Source organism: Pristiophorus japonicus, chromosome 1 (assembly GCF_044704955.1).
Source record: "Pristiophorus japonicus isolate sPriJap1 chromosome 1, sPriJap1.hap1, whole genome shotgun sequence".
NCBI lineage: Eukaryota > Metazoa > Chordata > Chondrichthyes > Pristiophoridae > Pristiophorus > Pristiophorus japonicus.
Window position 1 is genome coordinate 352639413 of NC_091977.1, and position 21160 is coordinate 352660572.

At 44.4% G+C, this 21160-nt stretch overlaps 1 protein-coding gene across 1 annotated transcript in view; it reads left to right on the forward strand.

Moving 5' to 3' along the window:
* The window catches only part of dscc1 (DNA replication and sister chromatid cohesion 1), a 76134-nt gene extending 58100 nt beyond the window's left edge, over nucleotides 1–18034 (forward strand). The window contains exons 7-9 of the mRNA XM_070874852.1: nucleotides 5981–6135; nucleotides 9907–10055; nucleotides 16911–18034. Of these exons, the coding sequence (XP_070730953.1) occupies nucleotides 5981–6135; nucleotides 9907–10055; nucleotides 16911–17016 (410 nt within the window). The 3' untranslated portion in view covers nucleotides 17017–18034. The remainder of the gene's footprint in view (nucleotides 1–5980; nucleotides 6136–9906; nucleotides 10056–16910) is intronic.
* The last annotated feature ends 3126 nt before the right edge of the window (nucleotides 18035–21160 follow it).

Genomic DNA, 21160 nt, shown 5'->3' on the forward strand with positions numbered 1-21160 from the left:
TCCTTCTCAACTCGGTTTTAAATTGACTCCCCCGTATTTTGAGGCTGTGCCCCCGAGTTCTCGTCTCCCCGACCAGTGGAAACAACCTCTCTGCCTCCATCTTGTCTATCCCTTTCATTATTTTAAATGTTTCTATAAGATCACCCCTCATCCTTCTGAACTCCAACGAGTAAAGACCCAGTCTATTCAATCTATCATCATAAGGTAGCCCCCCTCATCTCCAGAATCAGCCTAGTGAATCGTCTCTGTACCCCCTCCAAGGCTAGTATATCCTTCCTTAAGTAAGGTGACCAAAACTGCACGCAGTACTCCAGGTGCGGCCTCACCAATACCCTGTACAGTTGCAGCAGGACCTCCCTGCTTTTGTACTCCATCCCTCTCGCAATGAAGGCCAACATTCCATTCGCCTTCCTGATTACCTGCTGCACCTGCAAACGAACTTTTTGGGATTCATGCACAAGGACCCCCAGGTCCCTCTGCACCGCAGGATGTTGTAATTTCTCCCCATTCAAATAATATTCCCTTTTACTGTTTTTTTTTTCCCAAGGTGGATGACCTCACATTTTCCAACATTGTATTAGAAACATAGAAACATAGAAAATAGGTGCAGGAGTAGGCCATTCGGCCCTTCTAGCCTGCACCGCCATTCAATGAGTTCATGGCTGAACATTCAACTTCAGTACCCCATTCCTGCTTTCTCGCCATACCCCTTGATCCCCCTAGCAGTAAGGACCTCATCTAACTCCTTTTTGAATATATTTAGTGAATTGGCCTCAACAACTTTCTGTGGTAGAGAATTCCACAGGTTCACCACTCTCTGGGTGAAGAAGTTCCTCCGCATCTCGGTCCTAAATGGCTTACCCCTTATCCTTAGACTGTGACCCCTGGTTCTGGACTTCCCCAACATTGGGAACATTCTTCCTGCATCTAACCTGTCTAACCCCGTCAGAATTTTATATGTTTCTATGAGGTCCCCTCTCATTCTTCTGAACTCCAGTGAATACAAGCCCAGTTGATCCAGTCTTTCTTGATAGGTCAGTCCCGCCATCCCGGGAATCAGTCTGGTGAACCTTCGCTGCACTCCCTCAATAGCAAGAATGTCCTTCCTCAGGTTAGGAGACCAAAACTGTACACAATACTCCAGGTGTGGCCTCACCAAGACCCTGTACAACTGTAGCAACACCTCCCTGCCCCTGTACTCCAATCCCCTCGCTATGAAGGCCAACATGCCATTTGCTTTCTTAACCGCCTGCTGCACCTGCATGCCAACCTTCAATGACTGATGTACCATGACACCCAGGTCTCTTTGCACCTCCCCTTTTCCTAATCTGTCACCATTCAGATAATAGTCTGTCTCTCTGTTTTTACCACCAAAGTGGATAACCTCACATTTATCCACATTATACTTCATCTGCCATGCATTTGCCCACTCACCTAACCTATCCAAGTCGCTCTGCAGCCTCACAGCATCCTCCTCGCAGCTCACACTGCCACCCAACTTAGTGTCATCCGCAAATTTGGAGATACTACATTTAATCCCCTCATCTAAATCATTAATGTACAGTGTAAACAGCTGGGGCCCCAGCACAGAACCTTGCGGTACCCCACTAGTCACTGCCTGCCATTCTGAAATGTACCCATTTACTCCTACTCTTTGCTTCCTGTCTGACAACCAGTTCTCAATCCATGTCAGTACACTACCCCCAATCCCATGTGCTCTAACTTTGCACATCAATCTCTTGTGTGGGACCTTGTCGAACGCCTTCTGAAAGTCCAAATATACCACATCAACTGGTTCTCCCTTATCCACTCTACTGGAAACATCCTCAAAAAATTCCAGAAGATTTGTCAAGCATGATTTCCCTTTCACAAATCCATGCTGACTTGGACCTATCATGTCACCTCTTTCCAAATGCACTGCTATGACATCCTTAATAATTGATTCCATCATTTTACCCACTACCGATGTCAGGCTGACCGGTCTATAATTCCCTGTTTTCTCTCTCCCTCCTTTTTTAAAAAGTGGGGTTACATTGGCTACCCTCCACTCCATAGGAACTGATCCAGAGTCAATGGAATGTTGGAAAATGACTGTCAACGCATCCACTATTTCCAAGGCCACCTCCTTAAGTACTCTGGGATGCAGTCCATCAGGCCCTGGGGATTTATCGGCCTTCAATCCCATCAATTTCCCCAACACAATTTCCCGGCTAATAAGGATTTCCCTCAGTTCCTCCTCCTTACTAGACCCCCCGACCCCTTTTATAACCGGAAGGTTGTTCGTGTCCTCCTTCGTGAATACCGAACCAAAGTACTTGTTCAATTGGTCCGCCATTTCTTTGTTCCCCGTTATGACTTCCCCTGATTCTGACTGCAGGGGACCTACGTTTGTCTTTACTAACTTTTTTCTCTTTACATATCTATAGAAACTTTTGCAATCCGTCTTAATGTTCCCTGCAAGCTTCTTCTCATACTCCATTTTCCCTGCCCTAATCAAACCCTTTGTCCTCCTCTGCTGAGTTCTAAATTTCTCCCAGTCCCCAGGTTCGCTGCTATTTCTGGCCAATTTGTATGCCACTTCCTTGGCTTTAATACTATCCCTGATTTCCCTTGATAGCCACGGTTGAGCCACCTTCCCTTTTTTATTTCTATGCCAGACAGGAATGTACAATTGTTGTAGTTCATCCATGCGGTCTCTAAATGTCTGCCATTGCCCATCCACAGTCAACCCCTTAAGTATTATTCGCCAATCCATCTCAGCCAATTCACGCCTCATACCTTCAAAGTTAGCCTTCTTTAAGTTCTGGACCATGGTCTCTGAATCAACTGTTTCATTCTCCATCCTAATGCAGAATTCCACCATATTATGGTCACTCTTCCCCAAGGGGCCTCGCACAACGAGATTGCTAATTAATCCTTTCTCATTACATAACACCCAGTCTAAGATGGCCTCCCCCCTAGTTGGTTCCTCGACATATTGGTCTAAAAAACCATCCCTTATGCACTCCAGAAAATCCTCCTCCACCGTATTGCTTCCAGTTTGGTTAGCCCAATCTATGTGCATATTAAAGTCACCCATTATAACTGCTGCACCTTTATTGCACGCACCCCTAATTTCCTGTTTGATGCCCTCCCTAACATCACTACTACTGTTTGGAGGTCTGTACACAACTCCCACTAACGTTTTTTGCCCTTTGGTGTTCTGCAGCTCTACCCATATAGATTCCACATCATCCAAGCTAATGTCCTTCCTAACTATTGCCTTAATCTCCTCCTTAACCAGCAATGCTACCCCACCTCCTTTTCCTTTTATTCTATCCTTCCTGAATGTTGAATACCCCTGGATGTTGAGTTCCCAGCCCTGCTCATCCTGGAGCCACGTCTCCGTAATCCCAATCACATCATATTTGTTAACATCTATTTGCACAGTTAATTCATCCACCTTATTGCGGATACTCCTTGCATTAAGACACAAAGCCTTTAGGCTTGTTTTTTTAACACCCTCTGTCCTTTTAGAATTTTGCTGTACAATGGCCCTTTTTGTTCTTTGCCTTGGGTTTCTCTGCCCTCCACTTTTCCTCATCTCCTTTCTGTCTTTTGTTTTTGCCTCCTTTTTGTTTCCCTCTATCTCCCTGCATTGGTTCCCATCCCCCTGCCATATTAGTTTAACTCCTCCCCAACAGCACTAGCAAACACTCCCCCGAGGACATTGGTTCCGATTCTGCCCAGGTGCAGACCGTCCGGATTGTACTGGTCCCACCTCCCCCAGAACCGGTTCCAATGCCCCAGGAATTTGAATCCCTCCCTGCTGCACCATTGCTCAAGCCACGTATTCATCTGAGCTATCCTGCGATTCCTATTCTGACTAGCACGTGACACTGGTAGCAATCCCGAGATTACTACTTTTGAGGTCCTACTTTTTAATTTAGCTCCTAGCTCCTTAAATTCATTTCGTAGGAACTCATCCCTTTTTTTACCTATGTCATTGGTACCATCTGCCAAACCTTAGCCCATTCGCTTAACCTATCTAAATCTCTTTGCAGCCTCTCTGTGTCCTCTACACAACCTGCTTTCCCACTAATCTTTGTGTCATCTGCAAATTTTGTTACACTACACTCTGTCCCCTCTTCCAGGTCATCTATGTATATTGTAAACAGTTGTGGTCCCAGCACCGATCCCTGTGGCACACCACTAACCACCGATTTCCAACCCGAAAAGGACCCATTTATTCCGACTCTCTGCTTTCTGTTAGCCAGCCAATTCTCTATCCATGCTAATTCATTTCCTCTGACTCAGCGTACCTTTATCTTCTGCAGTAACCTTTTGTGTGGCACCTTATCGAATGCCTTTTGGAAATCTAAATACACCACATCCATCGGCACACCTCTATCCACCATGCTCGTTATATCCTCAAAGAATTCCAGTAAATTAGTTAAACATCATTTCCCCTTCATGAATCCATGTTGCGTCTGCTTGATTGCACTATTCCTATCTAGATGTCCCGCTATTTCTTCCTTAATGATAGCTTCAAGCATTTTCCCCACTACAGATGTTAAACTAACCGGCCTATAGTTACCTGCCATTTGTCTACCCCCTTTTTTAAACAGAGGTGTTACATTAGCTGCTTTCCAATCCGATGACACCTCCCCAGAGTCCAGAGAATTTTGGTAGATTATAACGAATGCATCTGCTATAACTTCCGCCATCTCTTTTAATACCCTGGGATGCATTTCATCAGGACAAGGGAACTTGTCTACCTTGAGTCCCATTCGCCTGTCCAGCACTACCTCCCTAGTGATAGTCTACCTCCCTAGTGACAGACTTAAGAAATCAGCGCAGGTAGCCAGAGATTGGGGTGGCGGGCGGGGGGAAGGAAGTTAGAGGACTTTCCAAAGCACTAAACACCTTCACAACAACATTAAAGAAGCATAAGTACATTTAAAGCACTAAGCACTAAACAAAGCACAAAAATAAGCATTCAATAATATAAAAAATACAAGGAAAGCATCAAGACTTACAAAGCACAAAAAATAAGCAATTAATTAACAAAAAAAATAGAAGGAACCCTTCACCTAAAGCACCAAGACCAAAGTAATAAACAATCAATCAATAACAAATAAAAAAACAGATGTCCTACCTTTTATGTGAAGGGAAGGCAGCGGGCCGCCAATGAGGGAGCCCATTCAGCCAGGGCTAGGGGTGGTAAGACACACACTGGGAGGCTAGGCTCAACACAGCATTGGTGAAGGAGGTGGGTGGGGGGGGGGGGGGGGGCGGAAGGTCGACTCACCCGACAGTCAGGGGAGGTGTGTCGGTGGCCATTATAAAATCATCCAGCTGTTTGTTTTAATGCGTATATAGTGATATTCGCAGGAAAATTTCACAATGCAACTGGGAAATTTAAATTGATGTGTAGGCTGGCCCCTGTTATCTTCAATTACTCCCTCTTTGATTGATTTTCCATTCCGCTGCCTTGATCGCTTCCTTGCTGCTTGATTTTCTATCCCACTGCCTGGAGTCACTTCTTACCTAGTTCCTTTTCTAGGGAGCCCATTTGGTCAGGGCTGGGGGCAGCGTGCTTCGGGCGCCTCCCATACAGTCTGCAGAGATTCGGGGGCGAGGAGCTACTGCACATGCGCGCACACTCTAGCGCGCATGTGCAGAGGTCCCGGCACTGTTTTCAGCGCCGGGACCTGGCTCCGTCCCCCACTGGATGTGGTGCACTACGCCGAGTCCGAAGACTATCAGGAGGAGTGGGGAGAATTCCTCGGTAAGTTTTAGGCGCGCTTTTTGTTCCAGAAAGTCGCTGTTTTAAGCATCGGGGCAAACTTGGGCCCAATATACTGTTCTGTAAATTAAACCACAACATTCTGTGGAAAGTCATGATCGAGAAACAGTGTGTCTGTTCTGTTTGTGGTTGTGGACTCCGTTGGAACATATGTTCATAACTTACCAAAGTGCTGTACTCTGTTTTCAACAGGAGAAGTTTTTTATGCCCTAAATGAGAATGAAGTCTGCAAATCCAATGCACTGATGCTGTTACGGAATGCTGTAAAATTCAATCTGTCAGAGTTTGAGGAGGTGTGGCAGCAGAGTGTACCTGAGGGCATGTCAACAAGGCTGGATCAACTCAAGGTAAAAATTCCTTGAATACTTGGCATTCTGTTTAATACTTTACGTACTAGCGTTGTTTTTCTGTGCTGCCCTGTATCAATACTGGACAAGTCAACCTCCTCCCTTATTATCCTTTTGAGAGAGTTTGCTCAATTACCACTTTCCGCAACATTGCTCTTTTTCAAAATAGTGTGCTGGATCTTTTATGGTCACTTGAGAGCGCAGACTTGGTTTAACGTCTCATCTGAAAGAATGAGAAAGCAACCTAGCCCCATGGTCTTGCTAGCGCCACTCAGTGACTGTACAAGAGGAATCAGGGAGTGAATCATTCAACCCTGGTTGTTTTCTCTGAGGCTATGACTAATCCCTGCTCTGTGCCTCCTTTGATGGCCAGGCCCAGACCAATATCAGACAATAGCTATTTTTTTTTTTAGTTTTTTTTTTTAAAAGTCTCATTGCCAAGTGGGTGGGTGCCACTTTCTAGAAAACTCATTTGCAGCTGGTCCTGCTCATCTTTATTGTCTGTTTTGTAGGCCAGAAGGGGTGGGAATAGAGATTCAGTTCACAAAAATCACAATCAAATTCTTTAAAAACAAAAAGTCACTACCTTTTTGGCAACATAACCATGCAGCATCCCCCCTGGCCTATACCTTAGTCCTCAGCTGCTGTTATAAGAACATAAGAACAAAATAAATAGGAGCAGGAGTAGGCCATTTGGCCCCTCAAGCTTGTTCTGCCATTCAATAAGATCATGGCTGATCTAATCATGGACTCAACTCCACTTCCCTGCCCGCTCCCCATAACTCTGTACTCCCTTATCATTCAAAAAATGTGTCTATCTCCGCCTTAAATATATTCAATGACCCAGCCTCCACAGCTCTCTGGGGCAGAGAATTCCACAGATTTACAACCCTCAGAGAAGAAATTCCTCCTCATCTGTTTTAAATGGGCGACGCCATATTCTGAGATTATGTCCCCTAGTTTTAGTTTCCCCTCTGAGTGGAAATATCCTCTCTGCATCCACCTTGTCGAGCCCCCTCCATTATCGTATAAGTTTCAATAAGATCACCTCTCATTCTTCTGAACTCCAATGAGTATAGGCCCAACCTACTCAACCTATCCTCATAAGTCAACCCCCTCATCTCTGGAATCAACCTTCTCTGAACAGCTTCCAATGCAAGTATATCCATCCTTAAATACGGAGACTACAGTATTCTAGGTGTGGCCTCACCAATACCTGTACAGTTGTAGCAGGACTTCTCTATCCCCCTTACAATAAAGGCCAACATTCCATTTGCCTTCCTGATTACTTGCTGTACCTGCATACTAATGTTTTGTGTTTCATGCACAAGGACTCCCAGGTCCCTTTGTACTGCAGCACTTTGCAATTTTTCTCCATTTAAATTATAATTTGCTTTTCAATTTTTTTCTGCCAAAGTCAATAAACTCACGTTTTTCCACATTATACTCCATCTGCCAAATTTTTGCCCACTCACTTAGCCTGTCTATATCCCTTTGCAGATTTTTTGTATCCTCCTCACAATTTGCTCTCCTACCCATCTTTGTATCATCAGCAAATTTGGTTACATTACACTCGGTCCCTTCATCCAAGTCATTAATATAGATTGTAAATTGTTGAGGCCCAGCACTGATCCCTGCGGTACCCCAGTAGTTACTGATTGCCAACTCGAGAATGAACCATTTATCCCGACTGTTTTCTGTTAGTTAGCCAATCTTATATCTATGCTAATATATTACCCCCAACCCCACGAAATTTTATCTTGTGCAGTAACCTTTTATCACCTTCCCTTGTCTATATTGGAATCCCTAGCCTTTATTCCCATATATTTTGCTGTGGTACAAAGCTGCTTTCTCTTTCTGCACTGCCCTGCCCCCAACCCCACCACCACTGCTGGCACAAGCCTCCACAACACTGCATTTGTGCATCCTCAGCCCTCTGTGTCCTGTTCCTTCTTGCTCTCAGAGATCAGCTTCTCTCCTTTGTCTGGCCTATACCCTCCTCAATCTTGTTCCCAGACGTACGTGCCCAATCTTGTTCCTGTGGCTCACTCACATACAAAAAGCTCTGAGCTTCGAGGCTGTGTGATGTGTTTCTACGCCAATCAAAGCCCAACTACGAAGACTGGTTCACGCAGAGAATATTTCCAGAGACTGACGAGGATTTACTCATCATTTCTGTCAACATCGATTACATGGTGCCTGGTGATTGCATCATCTCTCACCACTCGGCGTGGTACTTCAGCCAGTACATTGTTGGAGCCAGTACTGACCTGCACAACCATGGCTAAAAACACTGGTTACTGTCTGAGGTGTTGGGGGTTCACACAGAATAAAATTATGGTTTATTATTTAAATCACTGTCTATGGTGATTCTGAAAGTAACAAATATCCTTGATCTTTTTTACTTTTACGTGTCTTTGAATTTCTGGACCCAGTCGGTGTTTTGCTTCAGTTATAGTAACTTTTCCATGTTTAACCCCCTCCTCACTTCCCTCATTCTATGATAAAACTGTCGCCTCATGTTGGGCGGGTTGTTTATGGCACATTCATCAGTCAAAGGACTGTTAAACTACCTCTTTTATGACTAGGACCATTAGTTTGAAGAACAGACCTGTGGATATGTCGAGCTCCCAGACAAAGCAGGAAAGAATCAAAAAAACTGTGCATGTGTTTGTTGTTTGAACTATTAGCAAGCAGTACACTAGCTAGACTCCAAGATATCGTAGAGATTACCATGGGCACTGCTGTTCTGAATAGATGTGAAAAGAACTTGAATTTGTCAGCACTAGCTACATGTACTGGCATTTTTTCAAATTAATTTAATTGTGAATGATAAATGTCAGAAAACAAGTCATGCATAGTTTTCTTTTGTAAAATAACATAATCATTGAAGAATATCACTACTTTTTGAAGCTGTGTGAAATATTTTGATTATAAAAATACAACATTGAGCCAAAAAATAAAAATAAACCAATAAATCGAGGTTTTTTTTTCCAAACCTTTCTCGTGCTAATTTTTTTTCTCCTCATCCTCTGCAGATGGCATTGATTCCTTGCTGGAATACAGTGCCATGGGGACCGTGCACTCTGCAGTAACTCGCTCAAGTGGTAATTCTTTGTGTGAACCTAGTCTAAGTGTTAGCAGGATATTCGAGCTGGGGTGGCATCAGAATTGAGCTCACCCATAAAGATGGTGATTAGGTGTGGGAACCTTGGCTGATTTCACCTCCAACCTTGGTCAGTACCAGAGGTTTAACTGCAATGATGAACTTATACCAGCTTGCAAAAATGGAAACTATTTCTCAGTTCGATTCATGCAACGCAGCAGCGAGTCTGCAGAGCGTCGGGCTGCGAGGAGCTACTGCACATGCACGCACTCTCTAGCACGCATATGCAGGGGTCCCGGCACTGTTTTCAGCATCGGGACCTGACTCCGCCCCCGACCACTTGTGCTGCGCCACGCCGAGACCGAAGACGTCCTGAGGAGACCGGAGAATCACAAGGTAAGTTTTCGGCGCCCTTTTTATTCCAGAAAGTCGGCGCATCTTATGGAGGTGCGCCATTTTTGCAGGGGGCGGAAACTTGGGCCCATTGTTTGCCTAGGTTTAGAATTAAATTCTAGTACGGTTGTGCAGTGTAAATTTAGTTTTATTCTAGCCAGTGAAGTTAAGCTGAAGTTATAAGTATTCTGTCACTGGACATTTACCATCCATTTGATAATGAAACTGCTGTTTTTCACCACCTTTTTTTTATTATTTTTTCTACGATATAGGGTGTAGCTCTGGTGGATAGAAATTCAAGGCCACAAGTGATTTTTCAACTAAATGTGGAGGATCTGTCAGAGAACACACAGGAACGTTTCAACGGCCTCTTTAACATCAGGGAGAAGTGGACCGAGGAAGATATTGCTCCATACATCCAGTGGGTACTTCAATAACTGGGGTTGTCTTGTCTATTGCTGTTCACATACTTGCTGAATTCTGGAGATACGCATTTTAAGAACATGCATAACAAACAGTAAAAAGCCATTAGGCCCAACAAGCCTATCTCCTGCAACTATTGTATAATCTGATAGGCGGCCTGTTTTCCATGGACCAGTAGGGATAGGAATTTAACAGATTTATTTTCTTCCAATAATTACAACTGCTCTACATCTGGCCTCATTCTGGCTGCTGCTCTGGGCCCACAGGTATTTTCTTGGGGCGCTCGGCCTGCCAGTCCAAATTCTCTCTGGCATTCCCTGCTCTAACATTTTAAATTTTAAAAATTGAATAAAATGCTTTACTCTACCCTCTGATGCAAGATCCAATGGAATAACAATTGGCCCATTTGCTGCTCATTTCCCAACATCTCCCTCCCAGCCATACTTCTCACTTTATCGCACCTTTCCAGCACTGACTTCAGGCCCAGGAGCAACTCCGTGCATATCTGAAAATGAGGTGGCAACCTGGTGAACCGACAACACAGAACTACATGCATGCTGAACAGTGGAAGAAGCATGCTCTAGACAGAGCTAGCAATCCCACAACCAATGGATCGGGTCAAAGCTCTGCAGTCGTGAATGATAGTTATTTAATTGTCCACCAACGGGAGGAAGAGCTTCCATGAATTGGATTCACTCCATGTCATTTCAAGAAACGGCGGAACAATCTGGATACAGCAAAGGCTGTGGGGCTCGACAACATTCCGCCTGTCGTGCTGAAGACTTGTGCTCCAGAACTAGCCGTGCTTCTAGCCAAGCTGTTCCAGTACAGCTACAACACTGGCATCTACCTGACAAGGTGGGAAAATTGCCCAGGCATGTACTATCCTCAAAAAGCAGGACAAATCCAATTCAGTAAATTACCACTCCATCAGCCTGCTTTCAATCATCAGCAAAGATGCAGTCGACAGTGCTATCAAGCGACACTTACCAATAACCTGCTCACTGGTACTCAGTTTGGGATCCATCAAGACCACGCGGCTCCTGATCTCAGTACACCCTTGGCCCAAACATGAAGAAAAGATCTGAATTCCAGAGGTGAGGTGAGTGACTGCCCTTGACATCAAGGCAGCATTTGACCGAGTGTGACATCAAGGACCCCAAGTAAAACTGAAGTCAATGGGAATTAGGGGGAAAATGTTCCACTGGCTGAAGTCATATCTGACACAAAGGAATATGATTGTGGTTGTTGGAGGTCGATCATCTCAGCCCCAGGACATCGGTGCAGGAGTTACTCGGCCGTGTTCTAGGCCCAACCATCTTCAGTTGCTTCATCAGTGATCGTTCTCCATCATAAGGTCAGAAGTGGGGATGTTCACTGCGCAGTGTTCAGTTCCATTCACAACTCCTCAGATAATGAAGCAGTTTGTGCCCGCATGCAGCAAGACCTGGACAACATCCAGGCTTGGGTTGATAAGTGACAAGTAACATTTGCAAGTGCCAGGCAATGACAACCTGCAACAAGCGAAAGTCTAACCACCTCCCCTTGACGTTCAATGGCATTATGATTGTCAAATCTCCCACCGTCAACATCCTGGGGCGGTGGGGTCACCGTTGACCAGAAACTTAACTGAAGCAGCCACACAAATACTGTGGCTACAAGAGCAGGTCAGTGGTTGGGTATTCTGTGGCAAGCGACTCACCTCCTAAATTCCTCTAAGCCTTTTCACCACCTAAAAGGCTCAAGTCAGGAGTGTGATGGAATACTCTCCACTTGCCTGGATGAGTACAGCTTCAACAACACTCAGAAGTTCAACACTATCCAGGACAAAGCAGCCTACTTAATCGGCACCTCATCCACCACCTTAAACATTCACTCCCTGCACCACCGACGCAACGTGGCTGCAGTGTGTACCATCTCCAAGATGTGACCTTTACAGGGCAGCAAGCGCATAGGAACACCATCATCTCCAAATTCCCCTCCAAGTCACACACCATTCTACTTCAAAATATATCGCCATTCCTTCATCTTTGCTGGGTCAAATTCCTGGAACTCCCTACCTAATTGTGGGCGTACCTTCACCACACGGACTGTAACGGTTCAGGAAGGTGAACCGGCACCAGCACCTTCTCTGGGTCAATTAGGGCTGGACAATAAATGCTGGCCTTACCAGCGACGCCAACATCCCATGGATGAATGAATAAATAAAAAATCTCCCACTGCCAAACTATGTTCAGGTCCAAGCTCCCACTTCCCCATTCTCAATCCTCGGCACCTCAATCATGCCCCCCATCCTTAGCGAGACTGAGAGTTGATCAAAGTCATGTCCAGAATGAATACTGAATAAGGCAGGAGCAGTGAAGCAATGCAAAATGGGGGCTGAATGGACGTGAGGCTAGAGCAGGAGTTGAGCACAATCAACACTGGAAAACTGGCTGAGCACACTTGAGGTTTGAAGGGAGATTGAGTAGGTCTAAGTGAGTAACACTGCATGCGATCTACTCGATAATATTTGGATGTAATGCTGCTGATGGTTTTGTTCTTGCTACAAATACTATGGATGCTGCCCTCCTCAGGCCAAGAGTGGCTATTAAGAGAATTTCACTTACACATTTGATTTATGGGATAAAGTTGTAATTCCAGGTTGAATTGAACTTTTTAGCAACAAAAATCAATGGGGCTAACCAGAACCTTTACTTATGCTCATACCACCAACAAATGAATTGAATGCAAGCAATCACTGAACCTTTATATAATGTCTTTAACATAGAAAAACATAATTTAAAACAGATTATCTAGTGCTTTACCAAGAAGAAAGCCTTTGTGGGAGAGTTGAGGTGATTGAAGGCTTGGTCGGAGAGATGTGTTTTAAGGGCTTTAAAAACAGGGAGAGAAGTCGAGAGGTTTAAGATGGGAAATCGAGAGTAGGGCCAGGACAATTGAAGACTCTGCCACCAATGGCAGAGGAAGGGGAGAGGCATTAAAAAGTCAGAATCAAAAAACCAGAGTGCATGGGAGGGGATGAAAGGCTGGAGAAGTTTGTAGAGGTAGAGTGGAACGAGGCCAGTGATGGAGGTGAAAATGGTTTGAGTGAGAAGTGCATTGATTGAGAGTTTTTTTTTAATCACTGGGTTTGCTAGCGGTTTCACATATTTCACATCCTGTCAGCTATTTCAAGAAACAAATGGATAGTCATTTTGATGCTTACTTTGTTTTCCTATATTGTGCAACTTCATGAAATGCAATCTTTTAAAAGCTTTCAAAGAGGGTTTGTTGCAGATGTTTGATGGAGTGCCTGGTAAACAATTCTAGAATGTATGTCATTGCTTGCTGTGCTGTGCTCAAACTTCTTATTTTGAAACCTATGTACCAGCCTGATGCCTCTGACTCTGAATGTATCCAGGAAGAAGTTTTTGTTGAGCTGGATTTTCCAGCATGGAGGCATTTCAACTGGCTGCAGTGCACATGGGTAAGGGGAGGCAAAATCAGCTAACTTTCCTACTGCTGACCACTATCCTATGACCTTTGCTGGAAGCATATGATTTGGGATAAGGGGTTGAGGATAGGATCAGGCTCAATTATGATGTTCCCCCTCAAGCAAATAGTCTGTGGGCCTCATGAATAATAGCTCATTGGAAGGGTAACACAGGAGGCTTGTGGAACTGAATTTAAACAAGTTAATGACTTCCGACGTGTAAGAAATTGGCACGGAAAAAATACATGAATATTCCACGACACACCAGAGAATTGAGTGTCGGACATGGTAGGCAGTCTTCGCACCACGCTACTTCAGTTGAGTGGTTATTCAGTGATAAAGCCTGAACCAATAAAGGTTAGCTTGATTCAGTTGGTCACACTCATGAGTCAGAAGGTTACGGGTTCAAACCCCACTCCAGGACATGAGCATATTAACTAGATTGACACTTCAGTGCAGTACTGAGCATTGTTTCCCCCATTTTTGGGGGGGGTGGGTGCACGGTCCCTTTAAGGGGCTGCGCAGCCTATTTAAAGTTTTGCGCATGCAAAATTTCTCATTTGAAAAACCGGTCCTGGGCTGCACAGGACTGGCAGACAGCTGAACAACCGTGCAGCTTGGAGGAAACATTGATACTGAGGGAATGTTGCATTTTCAGAGGTGTCATCGTTCAGATGAGACATTAGACAGCAGCCCCGTCTGCCTGGTCAGTTGGATATTAAAGATCCCATAGTACTATTCAAAGAAGAGCAGGGATTTCTCCCCAAATCGTGGCCAAAATCACTGAAACTGATTGTTTAAAAAAGGAAATCACTTGCATTTACATTGCGCCTTTCATGTCCTCAGGATGTACTGAAGTGTTTTGCAGCCAAATAAGTACTTTTTGAAGTGTAGTCATTGCTGTAATGTTGGAAACATGGCATCCAAATTGTTCACAGCAAGGACCCACAAATGGTAATGTGATAATGACCAGATATTTTGTTTGTGATATTGGTTGAGGGATAAATATTGGCCAGGACATGGGGGAGAACCCCTCCTGCTCTTTGAAATAGGGACATAGGATCTTTTACATCCACCTGAGGGGGCAGACAGGGCCCTTAATTTAATGTTTCATCCAAAAGACAGCACCTCTGACAGTGCAGAGTTACGTCAGTACTGCACGAGTGTCAGCCTAGGTAATGTGCTTAAGTCTCCGGAATGGGATGAACCCACAACTATTTTAGTTGTGCACTTTAACCAAGTGCCTCCTGATTAAAAGGGGGGGGTGGGGGGGCACACCCAAAAAACTTTTCAAGTGCCCCCTTGTTTTTTTTTGAGGGCACAAAAACACAAATTATACAAGTGCCTCCTGGCTAAAAGGGAGGGAGGGGCACTAAAACTGACAAACATAGACAAATTACACTTTAGACACTAACAGATCAAATCAAAATTTGGTTGCTAGGGGTGATGATGCATTCCAGTGGGATGAACCCACAACCTTCTGATTCAGGAAAGAGTGTTACCACTAAGCCACAGCTATCGCCTATTTATCTCATTTGCTATTTGTGAAACTTTGGCGTATGCAAATTGGCTGCCTTGTTTACTTGCATAACAGCATGACTATACTTCAAAAAAACTAACTCATTGGCTGTGAAGCACTTTGGGGTGTCCTGAGGATGAGAAAAGTGCTATGCAAATACAAGTGTGTTACTAATTATTTGAGAGTTGTCATTTTAAGTTCCCTAAACCAGCTGTACCTGTAGCTTTCCACCTTTGGCTTTAGTTACAAAGCTTCAATTGGCCTTTCTACTCCAATTGACATAACTGGATATTTAAGGGGGGAAATTGTCCCCTGTAACGGGGCGGTAAGGCCTTTCTGACCGGGGGCAGGCGGATGGTCCGACCCATGCGGCATTGCCCCCAGGCAGGCGCGCTGGATGTTTTCGTTACACTCCAACCCGATGTTGGGCACGTGCCAACCCCTTTCTGAACCGCGAGGGAAATTGCCCCACAGAAGCGCGGGCACCGCTGGTCAGTACCCCCGACAGCTTCACGTGGCTGGGCATCGCGCTCGCCCTTAAAGGGGAGGGTGCACCACTGCAGCCGCCATTTTATTTTAATTGTCGGCCAACTGCAGTTGACACAACAATGGCAGCTACGGGTACGGCCCTCTTGGGTTCCGAGCTGCTGGCCTGACCGAAGCCCTCCCTGGTAGCCCAGTGGGTGCCATGGCGGCCTCGCAGCTTCCCTCCCCTTTAAATGAAATGGAGGGACGTAGCTAAGCGTCAGTGCAACGTGGTACGTCTGCGTCGCGCTGACGACACCATTGCCCGCCCCACTCCTGACTCGCTTCTGCCCCTCTGCCACCCCCAACATCACCCCGTTGATATTTAAAGACCAAGTGTGCAATTTCCCACTGTTCCCCGCCCCATCAGTACTGGTGGTAATTCGCCAGATAATTCGAATTATCCACCCCTAAGAATGTTGCAGAAGTTTCACATCTTCATCTGAGACTAACTGTGCTGCAATAAATACTTCCCTATTCTGCTCACAGATAGATACCCTCTTTTCACACAACCCTCCTGGAAGGGAGGCTTTTATTTGATGACTGCTATAGTTAACTATCTTCCCTGCTATGTTTCTATATCCATTCAGTCATTAGTAGCCACTTTGGAAGGGGGTGGAATTTTGAAATAGGCATCAGTTGATGCATCCTCTTGCTCACAAGCACTTATTCCCACAAGACTTCACTGTCCTTTCCACATTAAGATTTGCACTGTGAAACAGATTAAGAATGGGTGATCCTCTTGGATACTTTCAATCTGATGAGAAGGAAAGGGTTGAAAGATATATTAATCATCACTCATTTTACACTGGTCAATATAATGACTATAATTGCTCCATTGTATCAAAATTTGGTCTGCCTGAAACTAAATAGTGCTAAGAATGATCCCTCTATCCTGAACCCTCTGATGGGTTTATTTAGCAATGAGGACCAGTCTGGCTACTGATCCACAGAATTCCCATTGATGCCTTCATACCTCATCAGTGAAGCTCACTGGTGAAGAAAGGCCCAAATTGTCAATTCCACAGGCTACAGAAAACCTCCTGAGAAATTAGTAACATCTCTGGGAGAGAGAGATTTGTAAACTGTTTCTTGTTCAGACTATAAATGTGGGGGTGTAATCTTCACCATAAAATACGCCCCTACACTTTGATTATTCTTGTAATTTTACCGCATTTGTTCCCCTCCCCAGAAGGGTAACTGGGAGCCTCTTTAAATTAAAAAAAAAGCGCGAAGCTTGGTATTTAAAATTCTGTTAATATAATTTGATATAGCTGGACCTTGTATTTCAATCGACTTACAAACCCTTTTTGATTAACCTCTCATTTTAACAGGGGTTTATGTGAAGAAAAACAGACCATTGGAACTCTACTGACAAAATATGGTCGTTCATCTATGCAGAATGGAGTGAAAGTGTTTAGCTCCAGAAGGCCAGTCTGATGATGCAATAGAACACTTGAAACACATCAGAAGAATGTTCATCTAACAAATGTTCAATACAAGTGCTTGTGTTCGTCTCACTCCATCTCCCATTATAATGGACTTCAAAATTAATTGTTTCATAAAAGTTTTTGTTTTTTTGGAATGCAAATGGTAAAGGGGCTGAATATGTTCCCAATTTGTTTTCTGGAAAAACTTGATGGGAATCTGATGTTACACTGCTGTTAATTCTGTCAAAGGAGCAGACTGTTCCTTTTGAACACTGAATTGTTGTATTGCATCTGTTGCCTCTACGAAAACTCCTTTTCTTTTTATAGATTCAATTCATTGTAGTTGTACTGTTTGTGACAAGTCCCCATCTTTACTGCACATTCCTGTCTTGCACAATCCTGTCTATTTACTCTGTATATTTCATATTGACTGTTAAATGAGTATTATATTTGACACTAGGTGATCACGGGTGTCATCTGATTGCATGGTTATGAATGGCAATTGAGAGTGCATCATTGTAATTACACCTGGCCTTGTGTTTGTGTAATAAAAGGAAAAATTGCTTAATAGGCAAGTGCTCTGAGTGGCATGGGTCTACTGCCCCCATTTTTTCCACCATCTTTGTGATCAAGTTTTTTTTTAAGTCAACCAAAGTATTGTTGGACTTTGGCTTTGGAAAACTTTTAAAAAATATGCAGTGAGCTGCAGGTCTCCTTGCCCTCCCTGGTCAATTAACTTTTTTTCTTGTCCACACGTGTTCAAATTATGCAGATAGTCATTTTTCAACTTATCATAATCATGTTTTGCGGATGCACAATCTGGTATCAGACAGACCTAACCATATAACAGAGTAACAATATCACCTACTTCTATCTGATCAGGTCCATGAGTCATGCAAATGGTTATTCGACAACTTTTATTGCTCAGATGTTTCTGTTGTAGTATCTCTTGAGTTTACAAAAGCATCTGTTTGCAGAGTAATTGTATAACCTAAATAAATTACACTTTTTAAAATGTTTTAATCTCATTAAGCAGTAGCTTGTCTTTGTTCTACGGCTGTGGTCTTCAGCCTGTTTTAGTGCTGGGGAATGGAATATTTTTAAGGTTTGGGAGTCTACTGTCAGCATCAATGTAGCAAACTTCAACCCCAGTCTTATCTGTAACTACCTCTTTGGTTGCTCTTAATCTATAAAGCCACATGTGAATCTTTTACAGTCACTCTTGCTGCCTTCAATCTGTACATAATGGGGCTGAATTTGCGGCCCCTACAGGCTCATACGAGGTGTGCAAACACCCGTAGGGGCCTCATGCACCTAAACCCAGAACTTGCGACGTGTCAAGAATCCTCTTGACCGATTGTACGAATCTAACATAAATGGCTATTTGCCCAGCGAATGCCCATGAAATTCTTATGGCTGATGAAAGCAGATGTAAAGCCTACTCTTATCCGTGGAAGACTTTTGGACAGAAAAATAATTTTTTTTCAATTATTCAAACATTTAAAAACCTGTGAAATAAGGCAAGTTTATTTTTAGACTCTTTAAATATGTAAATTTATTTTGCAAAATATTTAAATTTTGTTTCAAATAATTAAATTCCATTTTGATTTTAAATGATTTAAAAAAAAATATATATTTTATAAGTTTGTGTATTTTTGGGGGTATTCCCATTCATACTTATGATGATTTCTGTATATATAGAACTTACCACAAGTATGAATGCGATTACTCCTACTTTGGTTGGGCCAGTCCATATGATCCCAGGGATGCTTGTGAAACAGCTGCCCTTCTGGGATATGTGGGTCTCTACACAGGCCTACGTGTAGAGACCCAGGACTGCAAGTCTCCGAACCAACCGGAACAACAGGTAAGTTCATAGATTTGTTTCAAGTCAGAAGCATCTGCCCATGGGAAGCCTCCAACCACAATTTCTGCACCAATTACTTTTCATACATACGCAGGTTAAGGTTGCCAGACAACTTTTCCTAAAAAAAAAGCTGGCAAACTGCAAACAGAATTCTGATGGCTGAAAATAGGATCATAACCTTTAGATTGATGAAGCATCAGATAACTGCGATACCACCCACTTTTTTTTGCAACTGAATTGCACACTGTTTGGCATCCAGTTAACAGAAGGCATATTTCTTGTAGGATAAAATTGAATGTAAACTGCTGATTCATACTAGGTGCTGACATTTACCAAACCTGACCCTTTGATTTCTACTGCTCCTTCTCTTGTATAATGTACTTTACTGTAGCATTCATTTGTTATAAGGAAGTGCTAAACTCTGAGCAAGGCATGTGGAATGATGCCGAACATGCACTTTTGTTTTTTGATAGTTTGGTTGAATTGCATTAATATTTGTAAGTGTTTTCTGTTTATGAACAAACTTTTATCAAACATAATTGATATTCATAAATTTTGTTTTAACACCGGAAATTTAAAAATACTACTCACAATCATTCAATAAAAAGAGTATTCAGAGAGAAAAGCACGAAAGTCAGGGCAGGCAGAGAGAAGAGAATGAGGGGCCGAAGTTGGCCTCTTTTGCGCCTGCCGTCTGGAGGCGCTATTGGGCCGCAAAAGATTTTTTGCCCAGGTGCAGCAAGAACAGCGGTCTCTGTGGAATTGGGCGGGGATTTTGCGGCGGCCCTAAGAGGCAGCGCCTCGTTCCTGCCGGAAGTGCTCCACTCAGCTGCTCCCGGCATTGATGGTGTCATCGCCTTGCACAGCACCCTGTTATCGTAAACTTACCACCTGGTGGTGACAACAACGGCTTCAGCTGTTGAGTGGGAGTCGGCTGGAGGAGTGCTCTTCAAAGGCGCCATCTTGAAAAACAATTTTTGTTGGCCATTATTCTTTGCAGCTTGCAAACACATACAGAGTGGCTGGTGGACAGATTCCAGCGATTTTTGACTTCAAGGACTGTTCTGCCTCTTAACTATTTCCCTGTATCATTCAGGGCAGATTTGAAACCACAACATTTATCCCGTTTCAGGGGGCTATGTTGGCACTCGATCTCCTGGTCCGACGTCACCATTGGAGGCTACTTAGATGAAGACAAAGGCAGAGAGAAGGACAAGGAGCAAGACAGGGAGAAAGGCAGCAAAATGTGGCCAGAGGGAGAAAACCCAACAGGGTTGGCAATAGGAGACCATATCCACCCAGGATATTCTGACAGCAGTTCTCCTACATCAATTTCACTGAGGAACAGTGTTTGAAGGCTGCGCTTCAGCAAGGACATAGTCATAGAGCCCTGCCTCTTCCTGCAACCAGACCTCGAACCTCAGACCAGGGTGAGGACAGTGCTCTCAGTGGTAGTCAAGGTCACCATCGCGCTCAATTTCTACGCCAATGGATCCTTCCAGGGAGCGACAGGAGACATCTCCAACGTTTCCCAGTTTGCTATTCATTGCTCCATCCACGAGGTCACAGATGCTCTGTACAGAAGGAGGAGGGACTACATTTCCATCCCCATCATCAGACACAAGCAGCACAAGCGTGCTTGTGGCTTTGTCAGAATGGCGGGCTTTCCCATGGTGCAGGTTTCCATTGACTGCACCCATGTCACGTGGGCACCGCATCACAATCCTGAGGTCTTCTGTAACCACAAAAGCTTCCACTCACTGTGCAGCTGGTGTGCGACCACACACGCAGAATCCTTACAGTGAATGCCCGCTATCCTGGCAGCAGCTACAATGCATTCATCCTGCGCCAGACTGGTGCGCCAGACTGGTATGCCAGTTCTGTTCCAGCCACCACATCAAACTTGCGGCTGACTGCTCGGAGACGAGGGCTATCCGTTCTTCACCTGGCTCATAACTTCCCTCCGCAACCTCAACACTCTTGCCCAGCTCTCATAGAATGAGAGCCATGCTGCCACCAGGAACATCATTGAGCTGACCATCGGAGTGCTGAAGCAACGGTTCCGCTGCCTTGACCGCTCGGCAGGAGTCCTCCAATGCTCACCTGAGCGGGTGTCCCTATTCATTGTCGTCTGCTGCATGCTACACAACTTCATCATCATGAGGACGCAGCCAATGCCACGAGGCATAGCCACACCACCCAAGGAGGAGGATGAGGAATGGGAGGATGAGGAGCAGGAGCAGCCACAACAATGACGGAGGAGGCACGGAGTCAATCGCGATTCTGC